This window comes from Chionomys nivalis, chromosome 5, assembly GCF_950005125.1.
Source record: "Chionomys nivalis chromosome 5, mChiNiv1.1, whole genome shotgun sequence".
Classification (NCBI taxonomy): Eukaryota; Metazoa; Chordata; class Mammalia; order Rodentia; family Cricetidae; genus Chionomys; species Chionomys nivalis.
In genome coordinates this window covers 16,011,984-16,037,329 of record NC_080090.1, presented here as the reverse complement: position 1 = coordinate 16,037,329, position 25,346 = coordinate 16,011,984, and the positions used below count along the sequence as shown (strand labels likewise).

General features: G+C 46.6%; 1 protein-coding gene across 1 annotated transcript in view; it reads right to left on the bottom strand.

Annotated features, from left to right (window-relative positions):
- Smyd3 (SET and MYND domain containing 3) overlaps positions 1-25,346 on the bottom strand; it is a 553,720-nt gene that overhangs the window by 80,932 nt on the left and 447,442 nt on the right. Inside the window, exons 9-10 of the mRNA XM_057770627.1 lie at positions 12,373-12,460; positions 6,746-6,920 (exon numbers count right to left, since the gene is read on the bottom strand). Of these exons, the coding sequence (XP_057626610.1) occupies positions 6,746-6,920; positions 12,373-12,460 (263 nt within the window). The remainder of the gene's footprint in view (positions 1-6,745; positions 6,921-12,372; positions 12,461-25,346) is intronic.

The window sequence follows — 25,346 nt, the reverse complement described above, 5'->3', positions numbered from 1 at the left end:
ATCTCACTTTGTGAGGACATTACAGCGATACTTCCCATTACAAGTGAGAGAAGACTGTTTCCTCTCTAATTCTGAAGGACAGTGCTAGTATGATTGGCACCCTTTGTGTAGGAAGAGCAATTTCTACCATCCTTTTCACTCTCCTCAGAGCAGGGCGCTCTCCGCCCCGCCCCACCCATCACCACCAGAGCAGGGTCCTCTCCTCATTCTAGGGCTGTGGTTATCATTGTCTTTCTTAGCAGCTGGCTGGGCCGCTTCCCTCGAATACACTGAACAATAAAATTACTGCCCATTTTTCAAGACAGTCTGCTTTAACAAGCTCAAGGGCTTTATATCAACTAGTTCAGAGGGTGTTTTTCTTGCTCAAAATAATGTGGCTATCTCAAAAACTGGAACTATAATTTTGAAGGACATTCACTTCCCATCTTTTCAGTTCAAGGACCTCTTACTGTTCTTTACAAGTGTTATTGCCATGCTCTATAATTGATCAAATTTATGATGCTGGAGAAATCAGTTTTATTTGTGCAATTTAATTGACAGTTCATTCATGCACCCTTGGAGAATTTCTAAAAACTCAATAAGGATTTCATTCAAAATACATGAATAAATGGCATAGAAGCATATAGACCAAGTTTTTATAGTCATAATGCATGTGCTTTATATGTGATTAGATTAGTTTGAAACATTTTTTTTTTAAGTCTTAAGTCTTTCAAAATTATATCCGCCATTTCCCATTTCTCAGGCCTGGCTGGTTTCTTGGTGCTCCCTACTGAGGAAAATGGGATTTTTTTTCCTTTTTTATTTATTTTGCCTACTTTCTCTTCCAAGAGGTGAGAAAAGGAAGAGAAATGGCAGCTCTGTACTGTAAGGGCAGCCGACCACAAATTGATTCAACAGAAGAAAATCCGTGCATGCCCAGAGATTCCCGAGGCTCCGCTCTCGGCCCGTGGCTTATGCTACAATTTGTTGTAATAAGAAAGTGAAGATTTTGCCATCAGGAAAGTCAACGAGCTTCTGTAATGGCTTGGGAATGCATAGGAGAAGAAGTGAAGTGGGGTGGACAACGTATTTATTCTGGGAATGCTTTTATAAGTAGGAAGCCCAGAAACACACACACACTGTTCATAGCCATGACTGAACACAAAACAGTAAAGGTTTCCTATGCCCCAACACCAAGGGTGGAGAACGGTTTTCTTCCTGGGCATTCATCCACAGTGACAGGATTTGAAGGGAAGGGAGCATTAGTATCCTTGACCCAGCAGAGAAAAGAGAATGACAGAATGAAAGATCACCCACCAAGACAAGCCAGACAGGAAAACAGCAGGGTTCTGTAGTCAGCCCCGTGAGCTGGCACACGAAGCGGCAGAACTCGGCAATAAGGCTCCGTCCTGGAGTGTGGGCACTCTGAGCCGGAGGCAAGCAGTCGCTGGTTTCCTTCCTTGGCCAGCTAGTGTCCACATGGTTGGTTAGGGAGGCAGTCTCCAAGGTCAGCTCAGTTGCCCCTACACATGCTGGCAGAGGCTGCCACATAACTTTGGATCTCCTGAACTCAAGCAGAACCCTTACAGGCAAAAGGGTTATTTTTCTAAGAATGACAGGTGACTTCTACTAGACCCTACCTCATGAAAACATAGATGCAGCAGAACCAATCCTTGATACGGGTAATTTTTAGAAATGGTGAGAAGGCAGCGGTTAAGGCTGGATGCGGATCGCCAAGAAAATGGCCAAATCCTAATCCTCCTATAATCCCTAGTAAATGACCTCCAAATGAGGCAGCGTTTGGAGATAGGATCTTTAAAGAGGTAATTGGGTTAAAATGAAGCCTTTGGGGGTAGGCTTAATCCAATTTGGGGCTTTATAAAAAGAGATTGAGACAGATAGAAAAACCTCTGGGGTACCCCTGTAGAGGGGGTACCACACAGAGACACAATGAAAACCCGCCATCTGCAGACTAAGGAGGCAGGCTTCAGACAAAACCCAGAATTACTGGTACCTTAGCCTTGGACTTCCACAGCTGTGAGAAGGGAAATTTCTGTTGTTTAAGCCACGGAGATGCTGGTGTTTTGTTAAGGAGTTGGTTGGGTCAGAGGATGGCAGAGTGATATTCAATGGGCATTTAGGGCCAGCCATGCTTGCTATAGCACAGGCTTGGGCTAGAGATAGCCCCCTGTCTATATCAGGCTTGAAGGAGACAGAACACTGAATGAAATGTTAAGATCAGTCAATGAATCAGAGGAAACAAAAGTACTTGATCCAAGGAGAAAAATCTCATCCATCACTGGTCAGGCCTGGTCCTAGCATTTCTCCTCAGGCTTTCAGCTTTTCGGTTTCCTTGGAAAAATCCAAATGTGATAAACATCTGGCTGCTGACCGTTATTTCTGAGTCCCACCGGGGCTAGTGCTCCGCTTTGCCTGCTTGTTTGACACTTTATCACTGCGCATGGAAGAAGTATCAATAAATGTTTTTGATGAAAAAATTACTGGGCATACGAAGCAGGAGACTGCCACGCTCCCATCAAGCATCCAGAAAGCCAGGTTGTAAGGGCGAGCAGGAGACGGGTCAGCATTTGTTGGTACAAATGGTCCCTTAGCCCACCTCCCACTGGCCAAAGGATCCCTAAGACTCTAGCTTAGCCATAGGCAAGACTGAGGATAATACAGGCATGCGCCAACATGGGAGCTCACACATGGACTTGGACAGGAGGACAACTGGACAGTGCAGTCATAACAGGCCAGGGAGGAACAAGAAGTGGCTGTGGATGTGCAGGGACTGGTGGTCTAGCCGCAGGGCTATCTAGTGGGATAAAGGCCATGGCTGATTGGGCAGTCCTACCTAGTGAGATGGAAAGTAGCTCTCCTGAACGCTGGGCAGGCAGCCATTCTTGGTGGTCAGGAGTGTCAAACGCATGGCCTTGTGTGGCCAGAGGTGTGGAAACAGGGGCTTTTCTCATGTCCAGCACACTAGGGGCCATTGCGATCACCTCGGGGGCTGTGCAAACACCAGCAGCGCCCCGTCGTTCTGTCATTTCTGTCTCACCATTAAGCCAGGGGACACAGTCAGCAGAGTCTATAATTTGACCTGCCATGCTGCCAGACTGACCTAGGTCGGTCCTTCGTCACCCAGAGCTCTGTGCAAATACGCAGCTCTTACTCGAAAGCAGGAGGCCTGGAGTAGTAGGGATGGGCTGGGAAGCCAGTCGCTAGTCCCGTGTTCCCCAAAACAAGCAGGCCCATGGTGACCTGCCTTTCAGTTTTGTTTTCCACAGAGGGACCAGAGGGGAACAAATGTCATAGCCTTGGATAATTCTGTGCAAAAATAGCTCTCAATTTCTCCTCTAGAAATAAAGCTACAGAGCTGGGCCATAGTTTAGTCTGCAACTAAGTCAAGATTTGGATCATCCAGCACAGCCAGGCGAACACTGTACCCCCTTTCTTCCAGATTTCTGTGGCACAGGACATCTTCATGCAGACCTTAAGTGTTCTTTTCATGGCTTCTTCTCTGCATTTCTCCCAGGTAACTCACACAGTGTCATCTCAAGTACCACAAAAGGATTATTTATGAACAAAACTAAGTATTGACAAATCTCAGCCCCGGACTTTGATTAAGAGGATGGAGAAGGCCCAGATAAATTCCAAAATAAATTTTGATCAGAAATAATATAATAATAAATTAATAGATTCATCCTTTCTCATATTCCCTTAAGGATAAAGTGACCTTGTGGTGGGTAGGGCACAATTTGGTGACAGCTAGCCAAATTTAAAAGGAGTATAACTTATGGTAGGGCAGGAGCAGTTTCGTACGGATATAGCATGCAGATTGACCACATCGGCATGCAAAGAAGAATCACCTGATTTGATGTGAATCATGGCATTGTTTGACACAGTGAATAGAATGGGAATAGAATTACGGCACAATTTGAGATGACACAATGCATCTGTTAAAACAATGAGGTTCATATTCTTAGGAGCTAATCTAGACATTTTGTTGTATTTCCAGCCTTGCCTTGTGGAAGATTTAATAATAAAAAAAAGGTCTGTATTAAATTGCATCATAAAGTTAAGTAAGATCTACTGAGTAAAAATAAGTGAGTAACAAAACAGGGGTTGAAAGCAGTGGGCTGGATAAAAATGGGATCTGGACTCTGTCCTCCAAGGTCAACAGCCAAAGCTTAGCTGAGGTCATGAATGACAAAATGTTCACTAGTAGAAACTTGACCTCAATCCAGGCCCAGCAAATAGCAGATTGACATTGTCAAATTATTCCTGCAGATGGCAATTCAATCACCTCTCAGTAACCCAGATCTAGCGAACTGTCTGTGCCCTTGGCTAAACGGAAACAAAAGTCCCTCAAGAGCAGCCACGGGCCACTGTGTAGGTGATAGCATATAAAACCATCGCCACCACCGTCCCACCCCCTTCTTGTTCCTAGATTGTCATGTGACCTTTCACTTCTCCTGAGCTCCAGGGAAAAGGACAAAGTGTGCTCCTGTTTCTCTGAACTGTGCTGGTTCTCGACTGTCCCTAGCCTTTGCTTCCAAAGAGCTCTGCCGGTTAATCCACAAGTGCCACTCACTGGAAGTGGGGCAGCACAGCAAGCTGCAAGGAACTTCTTACAGAGCTCTAGGGAACAGAGACTGACTTGTTTGGAAACCTGACACTGTGCACAAGGACAGAACACACATTTCAGAGAGAATGTGGCTGGCTGGCCCACATCACAAAAAATACAACCAAAAGTTTCTCCAACGCAAGGGAGTATGCTGTGGTAGGACTTGGCTTCACCTATGCGGAAAGCTGTCTGATTCAAGTGTCGGTCAATCAAACCACCAGCTAACTGGGGCTGGGTCAACACTGTGTAGAAGTCTCTGTAAGTGTTGACAAAAGATTCAAAATGCATTCAGGACTGTTAGGGCCTTCTGGTAGGGCAATATGAATGACTGTTTCAGACTGACCTTGGCAGGATAGCGTGAATGTTAAAGAGAAGGGGACCCTGGGGCAAAGAGAATCTGTTCCACAGACCAGCCAGAGAACCAGGGCTGCCACAGAGCCTTGGAGAAAGGTGGAATTTCTCAGTTTGTAGCTCCTGGCCTGGGTCCATCCATTTACTGTGCTGCTTATGTTCTGAGCTCCTGAAGCCAGGCCCCAGCCTTCGGAGACTGTGCCAACCATCTGGGTCTGCCTGGCGTGTCAACACCCAGGCTCTGAGAAAGCAGCCTTATCTCTCTGTGTTCGATTCATACTTTCAGAAAACCCACAAGATTCCTCACCCTGCACAGACATTCCACGGCTCATGGGAAAGTCTCCGGTCTCAGCCCTCCAGGCAGTTAGATTAAAGCTGACTCAGACAGCTCCAAAGCCGTTCACCACAAGGGAACAAAAGCAGCCACCTGCCAAAGTCTGGAAACACCCTTGGCTCTGGTGCCCCGGCTGGCCTGCGTGTCTCTGACATCTACTTGGTAGTGGGGCCCGTGGCTATCTCCAGGCTCTTGTCGGCCCACGTCTCGTCCTGACCCAGATCTCACCGCTGACCTTGGGTCATACAGGTCTGCTATCTCTCTCCCTGTTGACATAGACGTGCAGAGCCTGGTAATTGCCCCTCCTTGTCGCCTGTCACCTCAGGCTCCCCTCCAGTGGGGACAGGCTGGGCCCCACCTGTTTCACTTTGAACCGCTCCCTATACCTGTTGTCCCATGTCCCATAGGTCTAGACCTGGAATCCCCTTGGGCTTCACCCTCTTTGGCTGGGTCGTGCTGGCATCATCTGCAGAATGGGGAGGTTTACGTCCTCCAGAAATGGTGTCCTGCATTGCTGGAACTGTCTCCATTATGTCCCAGGTATCCAGGTCTTCCCTGTGTCAACCTTGTCCTGTGCCAGGCACTGGGCAGCCTGATCTCAGATTATTCATCTGCCCCATGTCCTCCCCACTGGCTTGCTCCCAGGCTCAATTTCTGTTCTTAGCCCATAGAAAACTGGAGTCCCATGGCCAGCAGTGTCAAAATTCCAGCACTTGGTTTTCAACCTCCCTTTCCCCTCAAAGCCCCTCCACATTATAAGACCAGCCAGGAACAAACACCCACCCAACCTGGAGGAGCTGAGCTGAGGCAAGAAGCAGTCAAGGCATGGTGGCACAGTCCTGAAATCCCAGTACTGGAAAGGGGGCTGAGGCAGGAGGATCACAAGTTGGAGGCTAGCCTGGGTCATAGAGCTACACACACACACACACACACACACACACACACAGTGATGAATTACCCATAATTCACCAATAGTTTCTTCTCTGACGCAATGACCCATTGGAGGAGAGTAGTCGACTATGTAATCACAAGGTGGCTAGAAGGGTCAACAATCTGTATACAAGCACTCTGGCAAATATCCATTCTGGAACCATCACTATTGTAAACCAATCAAAGAGCAGCACATCTGCCTCCCTCACCCGGACCAGTGGTCCAACAACAGGACCGAGTCACTCTTCGCCCCCTGCCTGCTTGCCTTTGTCACTGCAAGCCCCACACTGTTTTATAATCTCCTGTTCCACAAAGAGACGGTGTCTGACTCACTTCTAAACAACCATAGTGCAAGGAACCTAGGAACAGCTTCGCCAGTGACTGATAAGTGTGTGAAGAAACAGGAATGGATGGAACAAGGCTTAGTTTCACACACTGAAAGCCAGTGGGACACTTGATGTAAGAGCAGAGTCTGGGTGACTTAACAGTGAAGACCCCGGGTGTGGGCCCTGCCTTGCACTCACCGGTAGGGCTCCATGGTGCGCATGGCATAGAACAGGGCCTCCTCCAGCATCCCCAGGTTGATGCAAGCATCCATGGCACAGTCGAGCACCTTCAGCTGGTAGATATTGATGTCGGGAAGCCGTTCCGAGTTGCTGCTTATGATCGCCTGGCACAGGGCCAGAACCTGCTCCCACTCTGTTATTAACTTAGTTAAGGATGCATTGTCTTCATCAAGAAAGCACAGAAGGAAGTGGAGATGTCTAAAAGGCTGAAGAGCTTCCAGGCACAGGGGGGAGGAGGCGCCCATTATTCTGCACAGATGAGCTGCCTGGAAACATACTTGAGAGACAAAAACATATTCAAGTACCATCTTAGCGAAGGAAATTCTGTTTACCTCAACAAACCTTCCTCTAACCCAGGCTGTACTTTAGGAGAATTAAAATTCCCAAGGAAATGTCCCCTTTTCACACAGCCACACGCTTTCTCCTTCGGCTTGGTTGGGAAATGAAGGAAGGTGTTTATTAGACTGGACTAAAGCTCTCGTTCAGCTTCAAATTATTTACTGTGGAATTATTTCTGTTTAAAAGAGAGAATCCCTTCTGAGAAAGGAGAAGCATATGTTTGCTCCTGACTCATCTGAGTCCTGGACATGCACGGAGGACAACCCACACCCGTGCACAGGCCTGCAGCAGACGAGGTCGTCATCTGAAGACACGCAGTTCCAGTGGGCCTTATATTTAGTGTTTACTAGAAAACAAAAGTGACCCTCAAACCTATACTTAACTCAAGGAACTGCATTCTTCCTTTAAACTCAAACACCGAAAGAAAATATTAAAAGCTGTGCACTGTGGTGCACACTTTTCATCCCAGTACTTGGTAGTCAGAGGCAGACGGATCTCTGTGAGTTCGAGGTCAGTCAGGTCTACATATCAAGTTCCAGGACAGCTGGGGCTACATAGAGATTTACTGTCTCAAAAAAAAAAAATCAAGAACAGTTTATATATATGTACCATATATATAAATAAGGGAATGGTATCTTAAAAAGAACAAGAAGATCCAGTGCTCAATAGCACTAACTTTCTGATTAACCACATGTTAATTAAGTCATTAATTAATTTCATGGAGCCACCATGTGATATTCTACTCCCATGGGTTGCACCTTGCTACTCAGGGTGGCCTCAAATCACTGGCTCTGGTAAACCAGTCTCCCTCAGTCTCTTGAGTAATTGGGCCTACTGGTGTGTGGCATTTGGTCCAGCCTTTAACTTCACCTTTGCTGACTGATATCCCCACTCTCTGACAGAGGTCGCTGGAGGACTGATGACATGGGGCTTCCTCCACCACCAGCTGAAGGTGTATGTGGGGGACCCAACTCCTCCAATGCCCTGCCATATTGAGACTGGGCATCTATTACCTGCCTCCTAATTCCCTCCCACAGTAGCTCTGTACTTCTCTGCTCTGAGGCTGGGATTCCACTTGGAGAAAAACATTTAAAGATTCGAACGACAGGGCTGCAGAGATGGCTCAATGGTTAAGAGCATTGCCTGCTCTTCCAAAGGTCCTGAGTTCAATTCCCGGCAACCACATGGTGGCTCACAACCATCTATCTGTAATGAGGTCTGGTGTCCTCTTCTGGCCTGCAGACATACACACAGACAGAATATTGTATACATAACAAATAAATAAATAAAAGAATTAAAAAAAATTCAAACGACAGAAGAAACAGTACAGATCTTCATCATCATCAATAGAGCTTGGTTCAAACCTAAGCTTGTTCTACCGTCTGTCAAATGCAGGGCCCTGAGAAAGTCAAATGTTTTGAGGTAGGCTGGAAATGAAACGCCTGTCTCAGTGAAAAGTAAATCTAAAAATGGGGGAGAACCTTTTTGTGTCCTCTTGTGAGCTAGGTGGAGTTCCGGGTGTCGTGGACGTGACTGGGAAGCTTCCTGGGGTATGCAAAGCCTATGGCAGAGATATGACAGTCTTTCGCATCTCTTCCTGACACAGTGCCTGAGCCTGACAGACTGAAGGGAAAGAGGCTGGAGAATGGAAGAGCCTGGAGGGCGGGGTCCCCCCTCCCCATCCCGCCTGTCTCTTCACTGCTCCAACTCCTCCTAAACCTTGCCGCAAGCCCTCTCCATCAGTGTCCTGACACGGCAAGCCTTGCCTGAACAGACAGCCCATGTGTGCAAAGATCCTTCTCCCTCTCCACGAAATCTGCTTTCGGCTGCCCATGCCTGCAGAGTCTGCTTCCGTTACCAACCGTAACGGAAAGGGGAATACTATCTTCACGAACCTACCAGGAGAGATGTTTCCTCTCAGCTGAGGCACAACACCTCACTCCAGAGCATCACTTCCTTGGGAAGAACTGCAAGCTGAGGGCTCTTTATGTCAGCTCTTAGGGGAGAGCCCTGGCTCTGATCCCAGAAGGGGTTCATGTCCTGAAGATGGTGATTTGATGTTATTGACAGCTGTTGATTTTCCTTTGTATTCCTGCGGCATGGATGTTTCGCATTTGTTGAACGGATCCTCCAGAGGTTGGGGGAAGCAGTTTCTCAGGCAATGCACTGATTTTGAAACAGACTGCCACGCTAACCTTGTGGCTTTTCATTTCAGGATTAGATGTTTGACAAGCTGTCAAGAGAAATGGCTGTCTCTTACACAATGCCAGACATATCTGTGGCAACGCTTGGGCCTTATCGCCACATTGTTTGCTGGGTCCTCATTGTCACCTGTCTACTGATTTCCATAATGTGATCCACCTCACCAAGAGGCTGAGGTGAGACGCCTTACAGGTGGAAACCAGATGTGCTATTCCGCATCCACTCACAGGAATAAAGTCACACACCCTATGCCAAGCAGGAAAGGACTCCTTGCCAACCTCCCTCCACAATATTGGCAACTATCTCCTGGCAAACAAGGGTAAAACTTTTCATGTAAACTGCTCCAGGGAGGAGAGAGGGAGGAACAATTTTAACTTCAAGGTTCTTTCCAAGTTAATGCAGACATGTATTTGCTCAGAGATGATCCATGCCACCTGCGGTGCCTACTATAACCACGGTTCCAGTGAGCTCTGTACCAAAGAGGACCCCAAGGGCACAATCAGGGCTTTTGTTCAAATGTTCCTAATTACTGTAGGAGGGTGGGGACAGACAGACAGACAAGGGAGGGAAGTCACTTGGGAGTTAGTCATCTTCTTAATACAGGCTGCCAGAGCAGGGTTTATGCCCATCTAGCCGTGCTACTCTGCTTGACATCATTCTGGGTCCCTTCGCATAAAAACCAACCCCCTGTGCCCATTTCCGGCAGGTTCTTTCCTTATGTGTGGCACCATGTCAGCTTCTGTGTAGCAGCAAATTTCTTCCCTCTGAGCACTCTCCTCCATGGCCTGAAGTCCTCCTCCGTCTCTCTGTTTGTGTGTGTGTGTATGTATGTATGTATGTGTATCTTCACCAAAATATGTATTGTATTATTCTGCTTTGCACAATTATAACGAAGTATCTGATGCCTAATACCTTATGAAGCAATGATAGGCTTGTGAGTTATGGAGGTTCAAGAACAAGTTCAGATGGCTCCATTGGTTTGGCCTCCAGTGAGGGCACCAGATGGTAAAGGGGGGAGTGGCTGTCAGAAAAAGATTGACATTTCAAGCCAGGAAGCAGAGTGAGGTGAGAGACCAGGACCTGATGGTCCCCTTGAAGGCATCCTCCCAATGACTTCCCAGTAAGCCCTACCCCTTAAAAGTTTGCCATACCTCCCAAGAGGACCTTTGAGAAAAACTCATCTGAATCACAGCCCATAGTGGTTTGCAAAATGACTATCCCACTACGTGAGAGTTGTGAATGTCAGACTGTACTCTGTACTTTCTGTCTGAATCACAAGGTAGATGAGAATGAGCCAAATACCTGACAGTCAGTTTCCACGTAAGCCTCATCCAGGGGAAACTGAACTGTGGTCCTCTATGGCCCGATTTCTGCTGTGCAGGACCACAGAGGACAAGACTCCTCGGTGGTGTGGCAACTCTAGACCCATGAGAGTCACCCAGAGCTGGCTATTGTCCCACTTCCTTTCTTCACACTGACAGGTAGAGTTTCAGACTCCTCATTCACTGTGACCCATTCCTCATAACGAATTTAATTTCTCCACAGCCCTATTAATATGCCATACCTCAGACCGAATCTGAGATTCTACATAGGATCAGCCCAAAGCCATCTCCTTTCTCATTTTATATTTCTATGACTGCAGCCTAAGATCCCAGTTGTCTTTGAGGAGTTATAACATACTTGTACATTTTATTAGATTTTCCTGTTTACCAAAGTCATGCAATCCTCTCGTGTGTTCTGCTGCCAAGCTTTATGCAGACTTACATGCTTCGACTTCTTGCCCCAAATAGAAGACTCTATACACACTCTTGTTAAAGCTCATCTTCTGATGTTCAGTCTGCCAAGGAGCCACTGCGCTCTTGATCCTGTTGTTCTTCCTCTGCTGTCCTTCCCATCTCTACGTGCTTGGGAGGTCTCCCCATTCCAGGTACTGAAGCAAAGGTGGAGGACACACAGCACCCCGGAGTGACGCTTGTGTCATTTGCTAACTGACAAAGATGCCTGGCTCTGCTCACATAGAGCACAAATGTCTTGATACTTCTTTACAACACCTCTAATGAAATCTAGATGCAAAATTTTACCAAAAAAAAGAAAAAAAAAACTGACTCTGTGGATGGATTTGTTCTAGGTAAATCCATGCAGCAGCCTGGCCATGGCAGCCTTCTTTTCTAGCCAGCTGTAGTTCATCAGTCAGACTTACTGAACTAATGGACAAACCCACTGAGCTAATGATTTCTGTAATCACACACTTCACTATTAGAAGGAGACCCTACCTGTTTGCTTGCCCTTCACAATCCTCTAACGGCATTATGGATTGGAAACTTTATTTGCAGATTTTGTTAGTGCCTGGGATATGTTCAACCCAAAGCACCTGATGACCTTTTGGTGACCTTTCCACATTCTACAGTCTCCTTCTTACCTGTTCCCCCCTCACCTTTGCATCCAGGAGTCCTCTACAGACAAGTGACTTCGGCCGCAACATCTGCCTATCCAAATCCTGTCCCCAAGCACCAGTGGGTCATCCCAGACGACCCTATCAGATGCTGTCTCCCTTTGCACTCAACTTTGACCTATTGGTGCTCCATATCATTCATGCCAAAAGATGTGTGATAGAGAACCCCATTGCTGCTGTTTTGTGGTGGGTGGTAGGTCTGAGGGTCAATAGTATTAATTTATAAGAACTCTAACATTCCTTTCCAGAGACTAAAGTGATTATAGGAGAAAGGGGAGAAGTCTATGAGTTTTACCTTTTGCACAGAAAAGAAGTAGGAGGAAGAAGAGGAAGAGGAGGATTAAGAAAAAACAACAAAACACCATCAACTTACCTTCCCACTATGACGGGGCCATACTATTAACTGGTAGTAATGTATTTGCAAGGTAACTGGGCTGATCTTACTGCAGTTCTCCTGAGTGCTTCCCCACACTGGGGGCTGGGCCAGAATGCAGCACCTAGAGCTTTCAGACCTGGCCCTGGCTTCAGTGGCACCAAGCTCCCAGTAAAGCAGCAACCACCAGCACGGCTCAGCCCACAGCTGAAAGGATACTCCAGTGTGCCTTCAGTTCTTCGATCTTTTTCAGCGATTCTTGAACCTCCTTCCATATTTGCTCATCACCCGTCAGCATATCAGCATCCTGTTTGGGCCAAATGGGAAGACAGGCAAAGAAGACAAATGGCCCAATTAAAACCCGGGCAGAGGATTTGAACAGACATTTCTCCAAGAAAGACAAACAAATGGCCTACAAGCACATGAAAACATACTCGGCATCATTAATCATTAGGGAAACTCAATTCAAAACCACGGTGAAATGCCACCTCCTGCCCAGCAGCACAGCCCTGACTTGCTATAGAAAAGCGAGGAACAGGAGGTATCGTTAGGGATGCAGAGGAGCTGAACGGCCGATGCTCTGCAGGTAGATATGTAGAGCGAGCAGCATGGCTTTGAACAGTGGTCTTTTCAGCGCCTCAGACAATTGACCTATCTGTGCTCCTTACCGTTTGCGTCAAGAAAACCCGTGATGGAGCACTGCATTGCTGCGCTTTTGTGGCTGGTGTGCTAGGAAGCTTCTAGCAACCACAGAAACGCCATGCTACCAACAGTGTTAGCATCTCATTAGTTCTCCTGGGCAGGCAACCACGAGAAATGAGAACATGTTCAACCAAAGCGTGTGCCCAAATAGCCGTAGTCCAAAAAAGATGCAACCTGGATGTCCATCATCTGATGATGGACAGATAAATAAAAACTCATCACAACAGAATATTACTCAAAGCATTATCATAGGGGATAACATGGCTGAACCTTGAAAACATTATTTTGAGAGGGAAAGGCCAGGTATTTCGAGCTGGTGAGATGACCCAGTAAAGGGTAAAGGTGGCTGCTGCAACACGAGATGGTCGGGCCCTGGAACCCACGTGGTGAGGGGAGAGAACAGACTCTTAGAAGTTGTTTTCTGAGCTTCACATGTGTCCCCTAGCATGCATATACCTCCAAAATGTAAATAAAAATACAATAAAAGACTATATGTTACATGATTCTTTATATGAAATTCCCAGATTGGGAAATCCACAGGGACAGAGGCAAATTGGTAGATGATTAGGGCTAGAACAATTAGGAGGAATTGGGGAGTGACTGCTAATGGGTAGGGTTCCTTCAGGGATAATAAACTGCTCTAAAATTGATCATGATGTTGGTTGTACAACTTTGTAAAGAGGCTAAAACCCACTGATTTAGCTGGACTGTGGTGATGCACGCCTTCAATCCCAGCACTCGGGAGGCAGAGACAAGTGGATCTCTGTGAGTTCAAGACCAGCCTGGTCTACAGAGTGAGTTCCAGGATTGGCTCAATAGCTACTGAGAAGCCCCCGTCTCAAAAAACCATAAACAAATAGACAGACAGACAGATAGATAGATAAATAAACAGAATCCACTGATTTAGATGTTGTAAACCAAGGGAACAGAGTAAGTGAATTATACCTCAATAAATCTCAAGAAAATAAATTATACCTCAATAAACCTCAAGAAACTAGAGAGAGATTTCTCATAAAGCTATTATTTGGGGCTGGAGTGATGACTCAGTTCTTGAGAACACTTCTGTTCTTCTAAAGGACTTGAGCTTGGCTCCAAGCACTTATAATGGATGGTTCACAACCACCTGTATCTCCAGCTCCAGGGGAGCCAGTGCTCTTCTCTGGACTCCAAGAGCCCCCACACTCCCAGATGTGCACAACCACACAAGTCACATACACATGGAATTTAAAACACACATGCATGTGCACACACAGACACACATACACACACAGACACACACACACAGACACACACTTCCTCTATGCCATTATTTGTTAAGAAATAGAATAGTGACCCAACAGGGCTTATCAACACAGCTAGGATAAAGGAGGATATACTCATGTGGAACAATCCTGACTTCAACAGTAAAAAACAAGTCTGATATTTTAATGACTTAAAAATGTTAAAGGAAAAAGCCATGGAGATGGTATGCTCTTGTTGATTAAATTCCTGCTCTCGTAGCTCCCAAGCAGGCCTTCTACCTTTTCTGTAGGCTAATGAGCCCCCAGCACACAGCGGAGAGCTGGGCACAGGACAGGTGTGTGGCGTGGCATGGCACTGGGTGTGTACCAATACCACCCCACTGCATTGTTACACAGCTCTTATGTAGGTAAAGCCATCCCTGGCGTATTCATGGATGGGGAGTGGGTGCAGTCCACCCTGAGCCAGACAGTGAGGACCCCCGGGTCTGTAGACTCCTGGAAAGCAATGATAAAAGCAACAGAAGAAAACCTGATTTCAATTTCAACACTCTTCCCCTTCAGGTCACATGGTATACATCACTGCCCACCGCCAACTCCTGCACGCCTACTATCCATGGATAAAGCTTTGAGTTTGAAACTCGATCCAGAAAGATTATAAGATTTGTCAAAAAAAAAAATAAGTAAAAATCACAAAATCACGGAAGTAAAGTATAGACCTAGTCTGAGCCCCAAAGGCTGTGTTCTTGTCATGCACTCTGCTTCCCACAACTCCGCTGTGGTCTCTCTGGCATGCTCAGCAAGTTGTTACTTTACATCGTCTGACACACTGGGTACCTGCCACTTGTGACTCTTCCAGCTTAAATTGCTTAAAACAACATTCAGTAAGAAGCCCAGATCCTCAGCTATACTAACCACATTTCGAGAGCTTGTGACCACACCCTGGACAGCACACTGACCAGTGCTACGTCCACAGGATGTCTTGTGGGACAGTGCTGCTGCCAAGAGGCCATTCGGAGGACAGAAGCTCATTGCAGACCCCACTCGATCTATCATTCTGTATTCACAATGCTCTGATGGTGTCCAGGAGGAGCTATTCCAGAAACTGAGAAGGGGCAAGAATGGGTGATGGTTAAGAGAAAGGACAGGCATTTTCCTGGAGACTCTCAATGTGCCTCCTTAGGACAGAGCAATTCCTATGGGAACCACTGTCAGAATAAGTTAGTTCTGTGTTACCAGAAGAAAAACACACATCACCCTGGTGTTATGGTCAGGTAAAAATAAATAAAAAAAAATAAAAATAAATAAAGGCACAGAAAACCAGGGAAAGAAGATCCCAAGTGCAGCTGAGGTAGATGGTGTGCATATAAGGGAGCGCTATGTGTTGTGAAGCAGAGCTTTTTCATTCTCTGTCTGTGCCATGTGCGTGTGCCATGTATGTGTGCACCAGAAGATGGTTTTGGAAGACTCCGCACATGCATTCTACTTTTAGGAAACCCTACAGAAAAATCCAGCTTTGTGTCCACAGAATGGGTGCAAGTGGGGTGCCTGTGGAGAGGCGCACATCAGTTTCCCTCTGTGCTCTTGTTTCAAGTTCATGTTCATCTCCTGGTCTCAGTCTGACCCTCTCATTTTCCTACTTCAGCCACCACGCTCAATTATCTATCTGTGAGAAGCCACTTTTTTGGGGTGACTTGTTGGGCTCCTAGCTGCTGCAGGCTTGTATGTTCCAGGGTAGGGGCGTAAGGATTAGAAAAATTAGGTAGGAGGAATAGAGATGAGAAACACAGAACACAGGATAGCATCGGGAGGGCAATTCAGAAAATACTGAATGCTGAATTTTTGGGTGCCAAGTTCTGAGTTCATCAGTGTTTAATTTTTCACATATTTTTCTACCCCAATACAAAAAGGGAGGAAGAAGACAAAAGACTGCTTTAACATGATACAAAGGACAACCAGAACAGTTACTTGCTTCCATACTTTGAGACATCAAGCAATTAATTCATAAGCAAGCATTCTGTTGTTTAGGCAGTGAACCCACCATAAACCAAGTATCCTGAAGGCAGCCACTCCCCAGGTCAAACATCCTATTTCAAAGGAAGGAGCAGAGTGTGCTTGAATTCTCTGAACTTTGATCAGGGTGGAGTGAATCTACCTCCATGGACCACCTTAATGTCCAAAACACCAAGAAAGCACATCCTAGCTTGGGGTGGGTAGCCACAGTTGTTGTCAACAACTTTGAGCAAGCTCAAACTCTCTGAACTTCAGACAAGGCCCTCCACAATTATCTTTAAATATGCCCATCTTGTTTGTCAGTCCCTAGAGTAGACAGGATAATAGATTTCCAAAGGTATCCACATCCTGAGTCCTCAGAACCTGTGGCGTTAGGTTACCAGGTGGAGGGGTGTTGTACATGTTCTTTCCGGATGGTTATAAAACTAGAAACTATCCTGGATTATCCAAATGGGTCCAGAAGGAGAGAGGAGCTGAAGAGGAAGTCAGTGTGTGCATGTGTGTGTGCATGTGTGCATGTGTGTGTGCATGTGTGTGTGTGTGTGTGTGTGTGTGTGTGTGTGGACAGAATGAGTCAAGAAACACAAGCAGCCCCAGAGACTGGAAAAGCAAACAAGCAGATTCTCCTGTGGCCAGAGAAAAGGAACACAGCCTTGATTTTCACCCAGTGGGATAGGCTTGGGCACATAAGATAAAAAGTCTGTATTGTCCTAGGTCACTCGATTTGTGATAGGTTGTTATATCCAGGAAGAAAACCAGTACACACATCTTCTGGACTTCCGGTTACTGGACCTCTGCACATGGCCCTCCCTGGTCCTGAATTTAATTAATTTGATCACTCATTAACTCTATTAACATGTAATGAGTGCCTACTAGGAACTGCTGTAAGCACTGGGTTGGAGCAGGGGATAACAGTCAGCCAGTCATGATGTTCACACGGAAGAGCTGAGATGGGCAGACACAGGGAAGACGGCCAGGGGTCTGGCAGACTTTTAAAGGAAGTGTCCAGGGAAGGGCTGAACATTTGAGTAGAGGGCTGCGGGAGGTGAAGGGACAGACGGGAGTCAGAGAGAGAAGGACAGCAAATTGTAACACGCTGAGGCAGGGGCGGACCTAAAGGTGAGGAGGTCAACGTGGCCCAGAGCTCGTGGGCTGCGGTTCCTGTGGATGTGGCATTAATCAGTTACGCGTACGTTTTCTAACACTAAACACAGGTCTTTCGTTTTCTGAATCTCAACTCTTCTCGGTTCCTTTCTCTCCCCAGTACCGAGCACAGGGCCTCGCCTGGTACAGAGAGAGCTCAGCTGAAGGATCTGGAAGTTGATCTGAAGAGGGGAAGCGGACTTGGAATTTCTAGATGTCTCCTGCATATGTTTTAACCCTCCGACCTCACTTGTAGGACACCCATGCCTGGACAGCCCCGAAGGCTGAGGATCAGACACGCAGCTTCCTCCCCTGACTGTCAAGGCAGGATTCGGGGCTGCTGGTCTGGCTATGAGCCCTGTTTCCTTTCTCTAGACCATCTTCATACAGTCTGATTTGCCTTTCTCCTGGGCTTGCTTCAAGGATGAAATTATCCGTGAGTTGATAATTCCAAAGTATCTTCAGCCATGGTTCACTGCTTGCATTAGAAAAAAATGGTAAAAACCCTAATGTGGACTGCAAACATGGGTGAGACCATGGTCCTCCTTCATATGGGAATTGGAGCTAACTGTGTGACGGGCTGTTTTCCGGGGTTGACCCTAAACCTTTACTTACCTAACAAGGGCCCAGAATCTCTGAAAGTGCTCTCAAGCATTTGATAACGATGGTGATGAGGGACCTTAGTGTTGGAGCTGGACGAGGCCATGCTCAGGGCTCAGAGCTAAATCTCATACTTGCTGGAATGTTCCATTGTGGTCAGTGTCTCTGCACTCTGGTCTCCAGCTCACTTTGCTCCCATGGGCTCCTCACATCTGTGCTCACAGTGGAGTCTGTCTCCCTTCTCCCAGCACCAGGCTATAGGACCACACTCAGTTGTGTGTGCACAGACACAGAAGCTGTAATATACACAGACAGGGAAACAGAGCTCCAGTCTTCTATTCTTCTTAGTGCACAAACGTGAGAGAAAAGTAACATGTTCATCTCCCAGACCCTGAAGTATGAAATCGGTAAACATATATCTTTGTATATTTTTTCTATTTTTTTCATATCTGAAGACAGTACTTGCTATCATTCAGAACAACTTATCTAGGAAAAAGAAAATCCTCTGCGAATTTCAGCTTTCCCAATTAATAGCAAAGGGTTTGAACAGGTGGCCCTCCTGTTTACCTTTAGAAGATGGGAAAAACGTTCACTTCATGCTTACATATCTTTAAAGTATCGATGTATTGCTATGGGCCAGAGGTACAGCTCCATGGTACAGAGTTTGCCTAATGTGCCCAGCCCTGGAACCCAGCCCTAAAATTGAAAAAGCAAATCCAAGCAAGGCAAAGCAAACAAAACAAACAAACAAAAAAGTTTTCAACAGACGATAAAAGGTAATTCAGAACATAAGCTGAAGGATTCCCAAGTTCCCAAGAGAGTCTCAATGAGAGGTTATCTATATCCAGTTGGCTTATAGGTATCTATATGGGGGAGTAATCCTGACTGCTTTGACGGATGTGAGAAGATTCACCCTAAATATGGGTGGCGCTTTCTTATAGAAGCCAAGATAAAAGACGTGGAAGGTAAAACTTTCTTTGCTAGCTTGGTCTTCACTCTTGCTAGTGAGGTCTTCTGTTCTGCCACCGCCACCACTGCCGCTTGTTCTTGCTCTGAGGCCAGTAGCAGCTTCTTTGGTTTCCAAAATGAACTGCGGACCTTCAGCTCTCCAGGAATCTTGCAGGCTTTGTAGGGTGAGCAGTTTTCAGGTTCTTCCTCTCTGCTTCTAGAGAATCATTGCCAGACATCTCCAGCCATATAACATAAGCTAATGTAATCAATTAATCTTTAATATAAATAGTCATTCTATCAGGTTCTGATCGTCTAGGGCAGACTAATACAGTTAGATCAGGCTGGTCCAAGCAACCTCTTCGGCTGACCCATGAAATGTCTCCAGAAGCCTTCTTTTCCATTACTCTTGGTTTCCTTACCTGGTGACCAGCTCCCAATGGACCATTCTGGGAACTGAGGCAGCATAGAGCCAGCTGAGTCCCACTCAGGGTAACCACTCTCCTACAGACTTTAAAAAGCCTTCAATGCAGGTCTTCAAGTCAACAATAAAAATGTGGCAGTAGCTAATCGGAGGCTGAGCTGACAGCTGTGCTCAGATCAATCTGAGTATCCTGATGTAGGAGTGTCTTCTATCTATCTGTTGCTTTCATTGGTTAATAAAGAAAACTGCTTGGCCTGATAGGTCAGAACATAGGTAGGCGGGGAAGACAGAACAGAATTGTGGGAGAAAGAAAGCAGAGACAAGCAGATGCCATGAAGCTTCAGCCCAAGATGGACGTAGGTTAGAATCTTCCCGGTAGGCCACCACCTCGTGGTGCTGGGAAGAAGGGAAGTCAGGCAGTTGCCATGCTTCTCCTACCCGAGACAGATGGTGGTTAGAATCTTCCCGGTAAGCCACCACTTCGTGGTGGTACACAGATTATTAGAAATGGGTTAATCAAGATGTGAGAGTTAGCCAATAAGAGGCTAGAACTAACGGGCCAGGCAGTGTTTAAATGAATACAGTTTGTGTGTTGTTATTTCCGGGGCTAAGCTAGCCATGCTGGAGCTGGGCAGGACGAAAAGCAGGCCTGCTCGCCTCATCACTGCAGTATCCTTCCCTCCTCCCTTCCCTCCCAACCATCCAAGCTCCTCACACTCCCCACAACCTCCCAGTCATCTTCTCCCATCACCTCTGTGCCCTGCACACCCACTTGGCCTGTCTTTCAGTTCAGTACCTACTTTTTCAGATGGAGGGGGATGACGTTACCAATCTTCCCTCAGCCTTCACCCCTCACTGTTGGTTCTCAGCCTTTACCGTGCTTTGCCGGAGCACCTCTGATTGCCCTGTGAGTCAGCCTGACCACTGAGCCCCGGAAGCCACTCGGCATGGTTCCTATGGCAATGTGCTGTCAGTTATCATCCAGTTACACTGTCTCTGAACTAGACCAGGACTCTCTGAGGGACCCTGGCCTACTCAGATCCGATACCCAGTGCCACTTGGTAAGATCCAGTGAGTTTGGTGACATAAGGATGAGGAAGAAGAGTGAGGCGAACTTTTATGATTAGAAGACCAAAATTAATTACTTAAGTCGACAACAATGAGAAAAACAGCAAAGGAAATGGAATGTTGTTTTTCTTTTTCATGTAACACTTCTACCTTGACTCATTTCTGATATTATGCCATCGTGACTATGTTGGAGAAAGACATGTTTCCACTGCAGTATGGTATTTACCAAACACCCAGATACTAGCCAATAATTTAGAACCTAAATGTGCCCAGCCAGCACAAGAAATCCCACACTGTCTCAGGATCCATACTCTCAAAACAATAGCAGCAAGGGCTGGCTGTGAGAGGGGGGTAGGTGAACTTCTTTGGCTTCTACCAAAACATCATCCTCAGCCACTTCAAGCTCTCTTGCCCAAACTTCCCGACCCCCTCTCCCTGGATGAATCAAGGTCATGCATACTTGCTACATAGATGCTAAACTGATACCCAGAGTTGGTTTCTTGAATGTAAAAGCAGATGATTCCACAAAAATCTCACCACCACATAAAAGATGCCAGCCAACATAGTTGGATTCAACTGGCCACATGTAGATGCCAGGCCTTCCAGAGGCCAGTAGTCGCCATGGAAATTTGAGAGAGCCAAATTTCCCCAATAGGGTAGGGGTCCTGGCACAGGTGATCAAACACATCCTTGAGGATGCAGTCAATGGCAACGTCAGATGAAGCATTAGAGGGACCAATCCAGGTCTGTCTTGCAACAGGAAGCCACAGACGGCTGTGCTTGTTTGGTTTGCAAGAGTCTGATGTTGAAACTCTTGTGCTAGCTTAATTTCAGATGGTTCTTATTAAAAGGAAAAGGAGAAAGGCAAGCTGCCTCTCTGTATTTCCTGTTATCCAATCCCCATGTAAACTCTAATTAGATTGATTGGATGGGGTGGAGGGGATGGGAAGGAAAATTAATGAACATTTATAAACTTTCCTAGTAATGCAATAATTCTAGTATGTTAAAGGAAAGAATGGATGTTCTTTTCCTTTAAAAAAAAAAAGGTAGAATAAGGTTCAAATATCATGCTTGCTCTCTGGAGAGAAGCTGAGAGTCCTGAAATAGAAACCAGGATGGAAACAGTCTAACCTGTAGCACTTAGGTTCATGGCTAACATACTGGGACTAATAGATTAACATACAGGCTCACTAAAAACCCTTTATGTTTAACAGGAACTATCCCGACTGGAACCAATTTCCACTTCCTTTGTCAGGAATAACTGAGAGCAGTTCAGATTTAACTTAGGGGGAAAAGGATTCTTTGAGAACATGGAAAAAGGCTGAAACTAGAGCATTCACCATTGTATCAAGCCCAGAGCAGCCCATGGGCATCGCGGGCATGAAGGATGTGGGGAAAGAGGAAAGGATGTTCTCAGCTCGAGATAGAACCCAATTGCTGTGTGTTCCAATTAGTCATCTGCGAGCAAACGCACATTTGCTTTTCACTCCAGCAGAAACCGGTTCTGTTACAACCACATAGTTGTACAAGGCTATGCATGCATTCCACCCAACCGCGGGTTCGGAGTTAACTCTCCAGCTGCAGAGACCTTGCAGGAGGAAAGAGATGTTCGCATCGCAGCAGAGCTCCTAGAATAGCAAATCCTTTCGACACCCGCAACCCCTGCATCTCACCTCCCGATCCCACAGGAAAGGACGCCTTCTCAGAGAAAGTGCAAACGTCTTCTACAGAACCAGGACTACATGAATTTTAAAAGTGAGTATCTACAAAGTTAGGGCTACTTGGGGGCCAAACCTCAGCAGTAGCGCCTGCTGAAGAATGGCTGTTACGTGCAGCATTTTGCAGGAAGCGGGCATGATGGGCCAACATGCAAAAGCAGTTAAGTATTATGTGGGGATATTTAAGGAGGCACCTCCACTCAGCCTCCCCCACACTGGAAAGATACGCTCCTGAGAACACACAACGGGTATTATATGAAGCAGAAGGCCACTGGCTTGGCTTACAAAAGTGCATTCAAACGAATTCCTTTCACATTTGTGGAGAAACTATCAAATGGATGGCTTGTGCAGCTGTAAACGCACACGACTCTGGCCGAGAGTCCTGTCAGTCTCCTTCTGTAAACACGAGGTGGGAGGTTTGAGACTCTGAGAAAAAAAAAAACAAAGACCTTTAACAGGAAAACTGTCCTAATGCAGGCAGCCATTAAGATAAAGTACACCCCCAAATTTCAGGACAGACTGAAACCACAGCCCTGGCCCCTTAATCTTTTTTATGTCCCTCTCCAGGAGCAGCTGCCTTCACTCACCTCTGCAGAGACAGGAAATTGCTGTAGACTGCAACAGAATGGATTCAAGTTAGCTTTAAGGGGCAACATCCTGGTGGCGAAGGCTGGGATGAGCGAGATGGCAGTTGCTCCAAAGACATTTTAAAACAGGATGAAGGGTGGCTGTGTGCTAGGGCTGTGAGGCCCTTGGTTTGATCCCCACCTTGAAATTAAATAGACAAACGACAGATAGCAAGGCCTGTGCCTGAGGCATTATGTGGCGGGAACCAAGACAGCAGCTTGGAAGAACTAGACTCAACTCCCAGCTCTGCCATGGGCCTGCTGCAGGACCCGGGAGCTAGCAGTGCCTTCAGATGCAGTTTCCCAGGTGAGAACTTGATTACCGTTACCATGGAGATGGAAACTAATCATTCCAGTCCATTGGTCACCTATGTAGGTGTCTGCTGTGCCTGAGGAGAGTCCTTAAATTCTGAGAGTAGAGACTTTGAGCATCTGTGGTCGTGCAAATTGCAAACCCCTTCCTTTCCTCTTCCCCTTCATTCTATTTTAAGCTGAGTTTGCTCCCACGCCACCCCAGCCAGAGCACGGAGAGCATGTGGCACAGGACAAAGACTGTACTAGACATGGCACTACACGATGCCAATCTAAGACTCTGACTATGTTTAATTCATGTGTCTCCTCTAACAACCATGTCTATAATAATCAGGAGGGGCAATATCCAAAACCCAGGCCCTTTATGGTGCTTGCACATCAGATTAGTTAATCTGTGGCTCCCCGAACAAGCAGGGAGTTTAGCTGGGGTCCACACTAGCAATTTCAGATAACTAGTCCTGGGACACAAGTCAAGAGACACTTTTAAATAAGGCCACCACTGGAGTAACCAAAGGCAATTACTTCATTAGGGGTCAGAAGCCTTGCCTTAATATCAGTTATTGCAAATTCCAGTAGCTATTAATCTTATTTTTTCTTTTCTTTTCAGAGCTGAATTGCACAAATCCACCAGAACTTACTTACTTTAATAAGGCATCACCCGAAATCTCAGACCATATATCAAGTGGGCAAAACTGTCAAGGAGATTACGTCACAGTTTGAGGGAAACGGCATCAGAACTTTACTTAAAAGTAGAGGAGATCCAGTTTGTGGTCTTTCAATGAGAACAGTTAATTCCTCCAGAGACCTGCTTCTGGAGCCTGGGTGCTCCCGGTGGTGGGGTTGGGAGGGGGGGTCACTGCAGTAGGCAGTCACCCTCAGGCTATAGGGTTTACAGGATCACCCCTTTTTGGGCTTGGGAGGAGGCCAGGCACATGGCATAGCTCTTCTTTGTCCCATGTCATAGCCATGAGTGACCCTGCCCTGAACCACCATGACTGGGATGTTCTTCCTAACAACTGTGCATCCTGTGGAAGTGAACTGCTGTCTGGCTGCGTGGCGCGCCTTCCTCCTGGCGCCCACCAACAGAAAGCACATGTCTGCATTTTATATTCCTGTAAACTCCAGTCTGGCCCTCGGCCAGGGACCTCTTTGTAATGTCAAAGATAAAAGCTCTGGCAGTGTTTGGCACCCTGCCCCCACCTCCATTTTCCTGTAACCATCTTATAAACCAAGCATGCATGACTGTTAGCAGGGCCTTTCAGACAGGGGTCTGGTGGAGTTCCATAAACATCCCCGACGGGTGAGTGGATGTATCCCCATGACGCCAGAAGAGAAAGGCTGGAGAGGGGCAAGTGATCTCACACGGGACCTGCTGGGAATTATGGGGAAATCTGAAAGTAAAGACTTCAAATAGTATTCTCAGAACATTCCAGCCCCCAAAGAAGTGCTCACTGAGCCAGAATCCTGGGCATTTTTCATTAGAACCTGGCATGCTGACAATGGCAAATCTTTTCGGCTCCAAACAGTATAGATATAAACTATATTGATGTAATATAAGATCCTTATAAAATTTTGGACATCCTAAAATGGCATTTGGGGTACACAAGATGGTATTATTCTCTCTTCTCATCTCAGGGTACCCAGTGTTAGGGGTACTGTGGTCATCTAAGAAGGCTTGGGAGAGCATTATGTTCTGGTTGGTTTTTATTTTCTTTCTGGGTCATACTCTTTGTTTGCCCAGATTATACGGTCCTGGCCATTCCCAGTTTATTATCTATTTAATATTCTGCACAGGCAGACAGTAACACACACACTCTGCACAGGCAGACAGTACACACACATTCTGCACAGACAGACAGTAACACTCACACTCTGCACAGACAGACGATCACACATAAACTCCCTCTCCACATCCCAGGAAGGCCGCTCAGGGTTCCTAGGGGTTCCAGCTGTTCCTTCAGGAAAACTGTGTTTGTTCCTTCAGCTCTGGCTCTCCTGCAGGTCTCAGAACACGGGGTGTGTGTGCAGCTTCCCTGCAAGAGCTCTCAAGAACTCAGACCCAGGTCACTTTGGCAAACGAGGGACAGGCAGATGCTACAGCGGCTCTCACACAGTCAAGCCTGGAGACCACCTGGTTTTTATGGACTCGGCCTTAGATATTTTACAAAAGATTTGTTTTAATATATGTGTTGGGGGAGGGGTTCCAGAGGAGGCCAGAGGAGGGACTTGGATCCCCTGGAGCTAGAGTTCTGTGTGGTTGTGAGCTGCTTGGCCTAGGTGCTGAGAACAGGATTGGGGTCCTCCAGAAGAGCAGCAAGCAGCAAGCTGTGGAGTCATCTCTCTAGGCCCCCAGCCTTTGGCTGCAATCCCTCGGACACAACTGCCACATATCAGGCAACGC